The sequence below is a fragment of the Chenopodium quinoa genome, unplaced genomic scaffold (assembly GCF_001683475.1).
Source record: "Chenopodium quinoa cultivar QQ74 unplaced genomic scaffold, ASM168347v1, whole genome shotgun sequence".
Taxonomy (NCBI): domain Eukaryota; kingdom Viridiplantae; phylum Streptophyta; class Magnoliopsida; order Caryophyllales; family Amaranthaceae; genus Chenopodium; species Chenopodium quinoa.
The window spans coordinates 1,211,135-1,224,907 of NW_018742616.1; the positions used below are offsets into that span (position 1 = coordinate 1,211,135).

At 31.0% G+C, this 13,773-nt stretch overlaps 3 protein-coding genes across 3 annotated transcripts; 1 reads left to right on the forward strand and 2 right to left on the reverse strand.

Moving 5' to 3' along the window:
* Nucleotides 1-131: 131 nt before the first annotated feature.
* Nucleotides 132-2,443, reverse strand: LOC110721507. Its single transcript, XM_021900674.1, has 4 exons — nucleotides 1,737-2,443; nucleotides 862-1,250; nucleotides 698-779; nucleotides 132-305 (listed from the first exon to the last, which is right to left on the reverse strand). Exons 1-4 carry the CDS (start codon nucleotides 2,028-2,030, stop codon nucleotides 159-161), a joined length of 912 nt encoding a protein of 303 aa, XP_021756366.1. The 5' UTR covers nucleotides 2,031-2,443; the 3' UTR covers nucleotides 132-158.
* Nucleotides 2,444-3,205: 762 nt separating this feature from the next.
* LOC110721508 (protein transport protein Sec61 subunit beta-like) lies at nucleotides 3,206-3,675 on the reverse strand. The gene has a single exon (XM_021900675.1). The coding sequence runs from the start codon at nucleotides 3,671-3,673 to the stop codon at nucleotides 3,428-3,430; it is 246 nt and encodes an 81-aa protein (XP_021756367.1). The 5' UTR covers nucleotides 3,674-3,675; the 3' UTR covers nucleotides 3,206-3,427.
* Nucleotides 3,676-10,373: 6,698 nt separating this feature from the next.
* On the forward strand, nucleotides 10,374-13,748 carry LOC110721273 (transcription factor DUO1-like). The gene is made up of 3 exons (XM_021900414.1): nucleotides 10,374-12,105; nucleotides 12,593-12,833; nucleotides 13,233-13,748. The coding sequence occupies exons 1-3, from the start codon at nucleotides 11,813-11,815 to the stop codon at nucleotides 13,746-13,748; spliced, it is 1,050 nt and encodes a 349-aa protein (XP_021756106.1). The 5' UTR covers nucleotides 10,374-11,812.
* The last annotated feature ends 25 nt before the right edge of the window (nucleotides 13,749-13,773 follow it).

Here is a 13,773-nt window from a genome sequence, read left to right on the forward strand (position 1 = left end):
TTTTTGCTTCAATTGTCACTGGCAAATGATTTGTTTCTACATCGATATTGAAATTATAAAAATGAAAAGCTAAATTTCCAGAAGGAAATTATTGTGCTAGTTCTGCTGTTTTCCTGAAGCAAATCCGTTAGAATTTGGGTGGTATAGCCTTGTCAATGTCAATTTATTTGTGAACAATGTTTGGCCATTTCCTTCAATGCCAACCTCCTTGCTTTCGCTTTCCTCTGCTGAGCTTCTAGCTGTGTCTCTGCAAGTTTCTTCTGCACCTTCTGCACTGCTTCTATCCGTTTCTGCTCCAGCTTCCTCTGTTTAACCCCAGAAACACACTTATTAGCAATAGATATTTGAATGTGCCATATAAACAGAAAACATGTTAGACTGAGCTTAAAAAAAACACACTTAACTTTAATTAACCAATAATATGCAAAAAAAAATCTGTAACTAATACAGGCCACATTTGATTCATGGGGATACAACTTTCCATACTGTGGTATTTCAGAATATAGCCACCAGTGTCATTAGGGATGGTCTCAACTCTCAAATAAAGACGTGACTGCTAATTTGGGACGAAGAAAGTATATAGCTATATTTGACACGAAGCATTTTCTTATTTAAGCTGCATGTAATGTTTCAGTTTCCAATACAGTTAGCTAAAATTCTGGTTATGGTTTAATTGAGATCTGTTTCAAGTTTATACCTGAAGCTTTTTTAGCTGTAACTCTGCTTTCTTCCTACGATTCGACTCCCACTCATCAATGGCTTCTTCCTTCTTTGTCAACCTGACCAATCATTTACAGACTTTTAGTGTTCATACTGCATACCGTACAACAGTAAACAGAAGAAAGAGAGTGACAGACTGACTTTCTGAGAAGATAAGTATATGAAGCCTTCCTCATTGCATCAATTTCAGCCTTCTGCTTGTGGCTCCGAGTTTCATCCAAAAAGTCCTGGTAGGACTTAGGCCGGTGGCTCTGCCTACGCTCCCCTCGTACCTCTTCAATCACCGGTATCGCCTCTCCGAATTCCTCACGGTTTGCAGAACCAGTTCCCCTCTTGTGTAGATAACTAGAACACTCTTCAGAAACAGTGGGAGGAACAGAGAATATTTCTTTACAATTATCATCATTAACACCAACTGAAGATTCATAGTCAAATGAGTTATCAGCTTCATTTCCTTCAAGAAATCCAATGTTTTTTGCTGATTCAAATTGCTTCTTCAGATTTGTGAAACTGTTGGAACTTTTCATGCCCTAAATACACAATTAAATACCATCATTTTTAATCAGAAATTAACGAAATAAAACATAAATGCAGAATCAATCGAAAACTCAAGAACCTAGATGAAGAGCATACTAATTTCCTTAAAGATAAACATATAATTCGATTATTTTTATATTAATTCTTGAGAACACTGAACCAAAATTAAACTAAAAGAAAAACCCAGATGAAAAATTTCACAATAAACCAATTATATTATCATCATTTTAATTTGTGCTTTCTACTAATTTTCAATCGGGAAAAAACAGAGGAACAAAGAAATTAGTACAATAATTATAAAAACCCCACATAAATTGATGATCATAAATTATCTAATGAATAAAAAAGCAACACCAAATCAAAAAAACAAAAAACACAGAGCTCAGAAAATGTTAAATATACTCAGAATTTTATGAAAATCAGTGATTTCTACAAATTTACAATCGAAAAACAGAATAAATTGGGAGTATAAAAGAGACCTGAAATCTTGTAGGAGAGTAAAAGACAGTAGAAGGACGACAAGAATCACAAGGAAGTGTAGGTGAATCGGCATCAAAGGAGGAAGGAGAAGGAGGGAGTTCCGCCATTAAAGAAGCCATACTCCAAGCTTTGTTGCTTAAACTTGAAGATTTGTTCATGATTTTGAGAGCAGAAATATCATCTCCATCAACTTGGGATTGGTGGGTATTTCTGGGTTGATGATTAATCTTGTTCTTGGATCCAGAAATCAGTTCCTCTGTTTTAGGTTTCAACTTCATCTTCTTGTTTTCCATGGATTTCTTAGAATTTCAGAACTTTTTTATTGAAACAGAGTTTTTGTGTGTTTTTTTTTTTATTGGGGTTAACTCAAGTGATGTGTAACAGAAATCTGCGCGGGAATTTATACACTTTTTGAGGAGAGAGAAAGGAGGTTCTAACACTTTATAGTCTTAATATGTAATAAAAAAATGTATTTAAATTGGTTTTTTTCAGAAATATATACAAGGAATTAAAACGCATTCATTTAGCAAAGAAGAATTAATCGTTTACTGTCATTTTCTTTTACATTTGTACATGATTCAATAAGAGAAAATACAAGTTAATCTCCTTAATAAACAAATTTTTAAATGACAAAAATGTGAATAAATCAACAAGTTTTGGTAGTCAAGTGTTAACAAAATCTTATGATTGAATAATCATAAGCTTGATTTCTTTTGGTAATCAAGTAGTCACAAAGGCTTCAAACCAATATTTATCTGAAATCTTTCGAAGAAATGCCTAATGTAATAATTGTTTGAATTAGTATCCTTAATGCTTTATCTAATCATCGAATTATGGCATACTTAGTAATTTAATTTTCATTACATGGGTATTCTAATTTTTTTTTTTTTGGGATTTATGGTCCTAATGTTCTTAGTTTTAGATTGTATGGACTAACATGAAAGCTTAGTATCCCCTGCATTATGGATCGGTACCATCATATTGAGTCGTTTATATGCATTTGAACTAGATATGTGACAATCTAATCTGCACCCATTGAGTCGTTTATATGCATTTTAACTAGATACGTGACAATCTAACCAACACCAAACGGCCTTTACCAGTGGGAAAGTAGTACCAAAATGCTCACGCAATGACGCAAAATTGAATGTAAGACTAATTTTCGAACAACAGAACAAGTACTTTGTATGTCCTCTAATAATACCAATATTAGCTTTAACTTTAGTTCATAAGTTATCTGTCACTGTAGAGTGATTACTTATAGATTATATTGAACCCTCTAAAATCAAACATTGTTTCAAACACCAATATATTGATATTACTGTCATTAAACAGTCATAAGATGGACAGATATCAGGCTGCTGATACGGATAATGTGAATTCTGCAAACATGTATCGAATGAAGTTCAATCCATTCAAGGATAACCAATGAGCGATTCATAAAAGAAATTTCTGAAAGACGCAATCATAAATTTGAAAGGTTGGGATTTAAACAGATAAGGCAAAAAGATCAACAAGTTTCAAAAGCCGATATATTAAACACTAATCTCTGTTTCGTAATAGTAGAACATCATTGCTCGTAAATTTTAGCAGCAGAATACTAATATGGTTGTCGAAGCTGATTACAAAACAAAAAACTGCAAAGGTGCCTAAGTACGAGCCAACCAACAATTTTCTAGTAAGGCTTGCTTCACTCTTTCCTCACCAACCAGAGCTTGCCCACAACATGAAGCATAGCAACGAAGGCAATGAAACCAATGCTCATCATAAGTACAACATTTGGGGAGATTTTCAAACCCGGAGCATCATCAGTGTAAAATTGCAGCATAGTTCCCGAAGCCCCTCCTGTGGCATTTCCACCACTGGTAGTCCTCCTTCGGCGAAGGCTGGCAGTGGCAGCTGCACTTCCTCTTGGGGGAGCTGTTCCAGTTGCCATATCTGCAAAGAACATACAACACATTAGAACTCAGTTACATAAAATTTAGACATACAACAAAGGAGAATTATACTTAACTAACATTTAACAGTAACAGGAATACAGGATCAACAGACCATACAATCATGAATCTGTGATGCACAGAGTCGAAAAAGATTCTATAGGACTCAATTCCTTTCAGGAACAGGCTGAAAGATTAAAAGCAATTAGCGTTATATCGATGAGCATTGAGCAAGTTGATGAATTCAGCACTACAAATCTTTGAACAGATAAACAGACTTGCATAATTCAAGCATGGTGAAGATTAATGTGAAGTGGGTATCCCCTGCTCCTCTAGTACCCCTTCCTAAGACCTTAAACCTCAGACAGCTATTGAAATAAGGGAAAAAAGAAATTTTTGCAATGCCATTTACAACCACCAATCTTATTGATGCATGGTCTTCTCTCAAAGGTAAAACAAGATTAAAGGAAATGCAATGCAACACCGACATGAAAATCAATCAATCAATCAATCACCAAGATCAATAAAATTCGCAGGAAGAAAGAACCAACCGAAAACAACAGAAATATGATACATTATTTTACAACGGAGGAAGTAAAAGGTTCATCCTTCAATTATTCATTAAATACCAAATCATATCCTAGCTAATTCCCCAAATACATATACACCAGAAACTTCACACCAAGGCCTAATCACAATACCAAATACAAACCCACCTATAACCTATTCGATGAAAATAACCCATATATAACAAATATACAACTCTATACAAGCTTCAAAGACTCCAGATTCTACAAAAAACCGATAAGTTTTGGCATCGCCGCAGCATTATTGCAGTGAGTTAAAAATAACAAAATTCAAACTTCAAGTTCCCAAACTCTACGATAAAACAGCAAGTTTTGGCAATAATCTCGGCTTATGTAAATCCCTTTCATGGATCGAAAATCCCAACAAAAGAATGACAATCAATCCCATCTTGTAATTACCCCATCTTATCATCTCCTAAATAACCCATCAACAAGTTGTACCCATCTCATCAAGAAATACCAATCCCATCTTCTAATCAACCCATCAACAATTCACCTCAATTTTACCCCCAATTGTCCAAATCTAAATACCTAATTAACACAATTCAATATTTTTACACAATTAACAATCAAGGGTGCATCAATCCAAGCAATTAACAACTTAAACCCTAAATCTAACAATATTAAAATATCTATTCACGACGTTGAAAGGCGAATCAAGGTTTAGTGCCAGAAATAGACCAAATTCAACGATAATCACAGAATTTACAGTGCATGTCACATAGATCTAAATCGTAAATCCCAAATATACTTGTAAATTTGAAGAACAATGAATTGGGTTTTCAGATAACAAGTTTCTAAATCAAATAGAAGAAAATTTTCAATCAGATCTGATTCATGCAATAAATTGTTGTTAAAATACAAAAAACAATTAAAAAAGAAAGAGAAAAACCAACCTGATTTATTGTGTGAAGAAATTTAGAACAAGGGCGGAGAAATTATAGATGCAAAGAGAGAAAAGCTTCGATTTACTTTTTAACAAAAATTATGAAAATTCTGGGTTTATTTTCTAATTTATATACGGAAATTGTAAAGAGTATTGGAGTAACCGAGTTCTATTTGACTTAGGAAAGCTTCCACATAGACACAACCAATAATTTGGTGCCACGTAGCAAGGTGGAGTCATTTGTACAAAATTATTTTAGGAAATACGGAGTACTCCTACTTCGTATTTTTACTCTCTATGAATGTATGATTATCAAACGGACAACTATGTACTTCGTACCAAGCTAAGCTTGGTCTAGTGGAAAATATTGTGTTCCACCAGAGATACTTTGGGGTTGTGATTTTCTTACCCTTCTCCTCAATCTCAAAATGCCTAGTTCGTTAATTCACGTGGTGATTTTCTTATCTTTACAAATTTCAGGGGTAATAAGTTCAGATAAATTCAATTAAAAAAAAATGATGTGATTAGAATTAACCAATACAAATCTAATATCATATCATATCATATATATCATTAATAAATAAAGTCAGTCTCGCAACCAGGCCACGAGACAATTGTTAGATATTTGTTGGTTGCGCGCTCGCGACCATGAAGAGCGCTCGCGCAAGTTAGGCGTGGCCGCGCAGAGAGCGCGCCTAAACCGTGCACCTCTCTGGAAATTGGCAAATTGAAAGGGTGAGGATTGCGCGCCCGCGCGTCCTGGTTGGCGCGCCCGCGCTGCTGGTCGCACCTAAACCGCGCCCCTCACTACCTTTTTGTGGAATATCGCAATTTTTGGGAGGAGCGCCCGCTCCACGTTGAGGAGCGTCTGATCCTCCCTGTTTTGCGATTTTTTCTTGACGGTTGAGTTTTTTATTAAAAGACAAGTTTCGTGAAAGAAATTGACAGAAGTTTATTCTTCATCTCCCAAAAAGTATTTCTCCACATTTTCTCTCAAATTTTGTTGCAAACTTTTGTGAGAAAAACTCTTTCAATTAATCCAATCTTGGTGAATTGATCATTTTTATATCGATTCTAGTGCTAAGAACGAAATTGCTGTCCATTGTATCTCAAAGAGGATTTCCGGTTTAACCCAAGTACCGTGTAGAGGAAATAAATCTCTTTAGGAAAGTGTTTACACGCCTTTGACAGTTTATCAAGGTATTAGTCTTACGGGACATCGATTTTCTCATGTTCATGCTTGGAATTAACGTTTTGGAGGAAAGGCAAGTTTGATCATCTTCACACTAGTGTAGTCTTTGTATATTTTCAGTAATTTCATTGACAATTCAAATACTTGATTGTAATACTTTGTTTAGTATTTGATATTTACAATTTGGAATTGTAATCATATATTTAGGATTTGTTCCCACACTTTGTTTAAGTGTTTTCTTGATTGAAATCGCTATAAATCCTAACAACAACGACACTTGGAATTCTAGTTTTTTGCCAAGTGTCGCGCCATGTAGGAGATAAATAGATATTATTGTGACACATATAATGCTAAGTAAGCGATTTTTAGATAGATTTTTTAAGATAAAATTGTTGTATAGAGTTTTATTATCAATAGAATTCTAATATTTCATATATACAAAATTAATCATAACTTTTAATAAATATTTTATAACTCAATCTATTTCCATCATCAAATTCGTTTTAAAAAGTTCTTTAAAATAAGATTCATTTATAATATATTTAATCACAAACTTTTATAAGTAGCTGGCCAAATCGTGTCACCAACTATTACAAGAGTTACTTTGTTAGTGCTGTAGGGGTTACTTGGTCAATGTTATATTAGTTACTCAATCAGTGTTATAGATACGGGCTACTTAGTCAGTGTTAGAGGTTACTCAGTTAGTATTACAGGGGTTACTCGGTCAGTTTTATAGGGTTACTTTGTTCTAGATGGTGTGGCTAGCCGCATACAAAATGCATTGTTATTTAATTTATTTAAAAATTTATTAGATGATTAGTAAAAATAAGTTTAAATCAATAAAATTAATTTTAGTTTGGTAAAAATACTTTCAGTTCGGTAAAAATAATTTAAGCTCAATAAAAATAATTTAAAGTCAATAATAACATAGATATCTATTTACAAACAAAACTATAAAAAGTATTATTATATAAATATAAGCCATATGATATCGTATGTCTAAATAACCTACATTATCATAATGAATTATTTGACCATATTTAACATTCAAGTATAAATGTTATTTTAAAATTTTATCAACCATTTGGGCACCGCCCGGAAAACTAGTATATATGTAAAGGGGAGTTTTTTCCCGAGATTTTAGAGCGCCATGTAGGATCTATTTTTAAAAATTTATTAGAGCGCCACGTGGGATTAATTTTTTAAAACGCTACAATAGAATTATACCACGTAAGCTATTTTTTTTTTAAAGCTACGCAGGATTATAATAAAAAATAAAAAATTATTAGAGCGACACATGAAAATGTTATATTTTAGCCAATGAAAAAAATATTTGCAATTCATTTTAGATTTAAATTTTATATAAATTATAAAAATAAAATCAGCGCATTTTCTATGTGGCTAGCTATATCGTCTGGCCGGATGAGACACACCAATACTCTTACCGAGTAATCCCTGACCGTCTGAGTAACCTTTGATCGATCGAGTAACCCTTTACCAACCGAGTAACCCCTGACCATATGGTGTGGCCAGCCACATATGAAATTTTGTGAGATAAAATATTATCCTTTTACATTAGGAATTTTATCTAAATATGAGAAGCAAAATTAATAATTTATTTTATAATAAAAAAATTCAAGCGAATAAAATCACAGTGTTTATCAGATAAATATATATTTAGTAAAATATTTTATTTGAAAAATACAAATAAAACTGTGCATCGCACGGGCTTCATCTAGTTACAACTAAAATAAGCTTTAATACGGTTTAATAAGTTTAGATAATTTCAAGTAAGTTCAGATAATATAAAAAACGTTCAAAATTCGATAAATAAAAATCAGGTGAATAGAACACACCCTAAATTGTTAAATTTTTTAATGAAAAATATAAATAGAAGTATTTAAGAATATAATGTAATCATGAATAAATTTTATACGATTTGCAAGTGTGTTGATTACGATTTACAAGTGTAATTAGTTACGCACAATGTTTTAAATTACTCCGTAATTGATTATAAACATTGTTCAAATTTATTAAAATTTTAGAGCATCATTGTTTTTTGTTGTATTGATTAATTTTTTGAAGTATATTTTGCATGTATAAAATCATACTCCCTCCGTTTGTTTTTTTTATTATTTATTTATTTATTTATTTATTTATTTTTAATAAGTTAGAGTTACTATTTTCGTCCGTTTTTTTATAAGCTAGAGTTCCATTTTAGGAAATCTCTTATAATTTAATAATATATCTTTACTCACTAATGTCCCCACTCTTTCTTTTAGGCCTCGTTTGGTTGAATGTGGGAAATGCAAATGCTTTGGAAATTTATATTCCAATGTAATTGGAATTCCTAGGAAATGTTAAATTGTGTTTGGTTAACCATAGGAAGTGGAAATTCCCATGGGAAGTTCAACTTACCTAGGTCTTCTTAGGTAATTAAATACCTCCATTTTGTGGGAAGTGGAAATTCATGGGAATTTCTACTTCTCATGAATTTGTCAACCAAACAACTCAAAAAAAATTAATTCCTAGGAATTTCAACTTTTCATGTTTTATTTGTCAACCAAATGACACTTAACTTTATCATTTATCTCTCCTCCAATGGTCCTCACTCCCTCTCACACCACTTTACTTTTTAATAAAATAATAACTTTATCTACCCCACAAACATCTTATTTTATTAAACCACCTAACACTCCAAGCAATCTCATCTCTAGCCTATAAAAAAAGAACGGAGGGAGTAATTGAAATTGAACCAAACTCAAATCAATACTATTATTTTAAAAATAAGAAGTTGGAAGGACACTTGTCCTCTTCCTATTTTTCCTGTGTTTAAAATAATTTTTTTAATCACAAAAAAAAAAAAACACACACACACATCTCTTCCATCCCAATGCCCTAATCATGCCTATTCATGAAAATAGTTTTTTTCATCCAAATAAAGTTATTAAAATAGAAAATCCATCAAACAATTCTTCTACATCTTTTCCATCCCAACTCCCTAATCATGCCTATTCAAGAAAATAATTTATTGGATAAAAAAAAAAATTCTATACTAATATTTTTAAATAGGAAATTTAAAGGACACTTGTCCTTTTCCTGCATTTATGATTTTTGCTTTTTTTTCTTTGTTTTTTTTTCTCTTTCGTTTCAACTAAAGTGTAAGAAAAAAATATAATAAAATAAAAAACCAAAAAAAAAAAAAAAAAACACTCCTAAACGATTCAATCCCCTCAAAAAAAGATATCAATTTTCATTTGTATCGCTTGGATTTCACTAAATTGCATTATATACATAAATTTTCAATCACACTAAAAAATTAATAATAGTTTATCTTCCCTCTCGCTAACTTTTTATGCTTTCTCTATTTACCCTAACTCTACCATTTCTCTCTTTCATCCTAAATCCATAATTTATATTAAGTAATAAAAAAAAAATTGTTAAGATGTTACAAACTTCAAAAAATAATTGCGGTATTGAATTTAAGGGAGCAATCAAACGTATGTTTCCTCAACTTTATTTATAATTCGTTTTTTTTTTTCAAATTTCTTTTCACTTTTTTGTTGCTTTGGTATTTAATCATTTTTTAACAAATTCGCTTTAAATTTTGTCTAGGTTTTTATAAAACTTTGAATTTTTTTTTTTTTCCTTTTTCAATGTTCAAAGATATTTTTTTTATGAATTTTAATATTTTTAAATTTTATCATGTGTCACTTTTTTTTTTCAGATCTCGATTTTTATTAAGTTTATGTAGGATTTTAATTTTTTTCAATATTTTTCTGAAATTTGTTTTTTAATTTTGGGTGATTGGTGTTTAATCATTTTTTGTAAGAAGAATTGTGTATCAATATTTTGTTTGGATTTTTTACAAGATTTGCATAATTAATTTTCTTTTACAATGTTTAAAGATGGAGTTTTTATAATTCTATTTTCAATATTTTTTAGTTTGTTATATATTTCCTTTTCATTTTTTAAAATCTCAATTTAAATTTATTTTTTTTTACTTCGTTTTTGTCTATGATTTGCGTTTGTTGTGTTTTTAGTACTGTTTTTGTAAATTTGAACTAGATTTGCAACAACTTTTTCATTTGATCTAATTTTAATTACGTTTTTAAATTGTTATTTCCACTTATTGCTAACATGATGTTTTTCATGTGGCAGAGTAGTTATTTGTATTCTTTCCTTGATGCTACATTGTACTTTCATTATATAATAAAATTACGAGTACCTATTTTTAATATTCAAAATGTCCGGTTGCACATAAGCTAAGCTAGACTCTATATTGAGGTTTTTTTTTTGTTTTTTTTTGTTTTTTTTTTTTAGTAAAATCTTTTTCTAAATTTTACATTTTGCTCCACTATATATTTTCTCTTTAATAATCGATTTTGATTTTCTTTTCTATTTTCAAATGTTGATGTGATTTATTTGGTGATTTTATGTGTTTGTAGGTGAAAAATTCAATATTCAGCATTAATCATACTTTTAGATGGAATATTTTTTTTTTTTTTTTTTTTTTTGAGGATAATGGAATTATTTTGTTCAACAAATTGTATTTTATGCTAAAATGTATTCATTTATTCAAGTATTGTACATGCCGCTGTAGAAAGTTCCATATTTTTAAAGTTTTGGTTCACTTATCAATTAATTTATATTGCATTTTGAAATATAATCAATTATCATTGGTTTTTAATTTAATTAATCATTGGATTTTTTAGGTTTATATTGCAATTTTTTCTATTTTGATGTCAAATATTTTCATTAATCACGCCAATTTAAAAACTATAGTTGATCATTAACTTTTAATTTGATGCTTGATATAGGATGTATCAATTTATGGTTATGAGGATTTTGATTAGTTTTTACGTAAGTTTTATTTATATGAATTGAGTTTAAATATCTATATAAGTATTTAGCATTATAATGGATTTAAAGTGTTGTAAGTATTTCTATGTAAATTAAAAATAGATGTTCAATTAAATTCGATAACAATATGAAACAAACATTTCTCATATTAGTTTAATCACATATAGTTTTGTTTCATTTCGCAACCAGTGGGTTTTAGAATTTTGGTTTTGTTTCATTTCGCAACTAGTGGATTTATGAATTTAACACTATTATTAAAATATTTTCTACTATTTTTATATGAAATTGAAATACTAGGCAAAAATACAATTATACAAATGCAAAAACAATTATTATAATACATTAAACCACGGTGCATTGTACGGGTTTAAGACTAGTTAATTTAAAAAGTTGGAAAAAAAAAAGAAAAAAAAAAAGAATCCAAGAATATATAACCAATAGAAAATAAAAATGACTCAAATGAGGGTTGAAGAGAAGCGAAAAAATAGGGGAATGTGGGAGTGTGGGACAACAATTACACCCTCTCATAAAGTCATTAACCAACACTTTAACCGTCACTTTCCATTTTCTCAATTTCAATTATCTTCTCTCAAATAGATACTCCAACAAAATGGAGAAGTGTACTAATTTCAATAATAATCACGGCAAATCCAAGAAATACTATTACTACAACAACAATAACAGTAGTAGTAACAATAGTATTAATAATACAATTGAAGGTGGTTTAGGAGTAATGATTAGGAAAGGGCCGTGGAAACCCGAAGAAGATCAAGTTTTAATCAACCATGTTAAGAATTATGGTCCTCGTGACTGGAGCTCCATTCGATCCAAAGGTCTTCTTCAACGTACTGGCAAATCGTGTCGTCTTCGTTGGGTTAATAAACTTCGTCCCAACTTAAAAAAGTATGTATGCTTTCTATTTTATTCCTTTTTAGTTTGAATTTAGTGTAACGACATGTATGTCCTTTTAAATGTCTCAATGTTATGAACGTACAAGTTTGTGTTCAGGGTAATATTATGAGTTCGTGTAGTGGATTCCATAATTTTCTACACGTACAGTTTCCCATACTCATATTGTTCATACAGTTGTTTCGATATTTTGTTTGAGTTAAATATTTTAAAAGAAGTTTGAATGGTGATTCATTAGAGAAAAAAGTAATTTTTTACTGTATAATGTTAAATATTAGTATTTCAGAAATTAGTAAGTTTGTTTTCAGTTACTTTTCATCCACTATCCAAATTCCAGTCTCAAAAACTTGTTAATTTCTTGTAATAATTATTAAATTGATCAATTAAAAATGGGTTCGAATTAATTTTGGTGTAATCTCTGATGGGTATGTGTTCCATAATTTCTGATCGTTTTTTTTTTTTTTTTTAAAAAAAAAAAAAGTGGGTGCAAGTTTACAACAGAAGAAGAAAGAATGGTGATAGAATTGCAGGGAGAATTCGGGAATAAATGGGCGAAAATTGCGACATATATGGCAGGAAGAACTGATAATGATGTCAAGAATTTCTGGAGTAGCAGGCAAAAGAGATTGGCTAGGCTTTTGCACTCTCAATCTCCTACTCGTATTAAAAAGAAGCACAAATCTTCTGCTTCTACTTCCAAGGATCGTCCTCACTTTCGCGAGGTAAACATTTTAGAATGTTTGGTATTGATATTGATCGAACATATTTTTAATTTAAGTGGAGTGGTGGAAAGAGGATGAACTTGATAGTAGAATTGAACTTAATTTGACATAATCTATTTGAGTATTTAAATGATATTATGGTAAATTACTTTGTAAGTTCGTGTTTAATATTGATTGTTTATACGTTTAGTGTTGTTTGAATAATCATATGATGGTGTTAAATAGTTTTGTCAATTTTTCATAATTCATTTGTAAATTATGGATTTTATGTAAATATATAGAGTAGTTACTCTAATGATGTTTGAGTATGACAGAGTTGTTCTATCAAACAACCACTTCATGTTAATTTATTGAAGTTATTCACATGTATTAAAGAATTGATTTTCTTCTGATTCTCAGGTCTCTAAGAATTCTTCAATGGAGGGAGAATCATCCTCCAAAGCACAATCTCTTAACTCGTCTTCTAACAGCAGCAAAGGCAAGAATAGTATGGAACTGATACCGTTTCCTGGTTCAATTGACCACAGTTGTCCGTGTTTTGAAGCTAACAACGCAACTTGTCTTGATCCAATCCCCTTGAACACATACTACAACCATACAGACTTGCAACTACTAGAAATGCCTTCCTTTCCCTCGATTCCACCCTTCCAAACAGACTTTCCATTCCTTCCAGAAACACAGGAGCTCATTGATAGGCTCGATTATAGCTTTTTTGCACCCTTTGGATACATAAATGAGCCTGCTCTCATCAATGATGGGGTTCACCTTTTTTCATGCTTTGGTGGAGGTGGTATGAATGGTGAAACAAGAGTAAAGCGGGAGGACAACCATGCAGCTCCTGACAGCTTTTTTGATGACTTCCCATCAGATGTGTTTGATGAGATAGAGCCATTACCAAGCCCTCCTCGCTGGTAGATAGGATCATCTGATCAGCTAACCT

Excerpts from the sequence above, each read along its gene's own strand:
- LOC110721507 (XM_021900674.1), bottom strand. The coding sequence starts at position 2,030 with ATGGAAAACAAGAAGATGAAGTTGAAACCTAAAACAGAGGAACTGATT. Across the intron at positions 780-861 it reads TATACTTATCTTCTCAGAAA|GTTGACAAAGAAGGAAGAAG; the intron begins GTCAGTCTGTCA and ends ATGATTGGTCAG. Across the intron at positions 306-697 it reads TACAGCTAAAAAAGCTTCAG|AGGAAGCTGGAGCAGAAACG; the intron begins GTATAAACTTGA and ends GGGGTTAAACAG.
- LOC110721508 (XM_021900675.1), bottom strand. The coding sequence starts at position 3,673 with ATGGCAACTGGAACAGCTCCCCCAAGAGGAAGTGCAGCTGCCACTGCC.
- LOC110721273 (XM_021900414.1), top strand. The coding sequence starts at position 11,813 with ATGGAGAAGTGTACTAATTTCAATAATAATCACGGCAAATCCAAGAAA. Across the intron at positions 12,106-12,592 it reads CTTCGTCCCAACTTAAAAAA|TGGGTGCAAGTTTACAACAG; the intron begins GTATGTATGCTT and ends AAAAAAAAAAAG. Across the intron at positions 12,834-13,232 it reads ATCGTCCTCACTTTCGCGAG|GTCTCTAAGAATTCTTCAAT; the intron begins GTAAACATTTTA and ends TCTGATTCTCAG.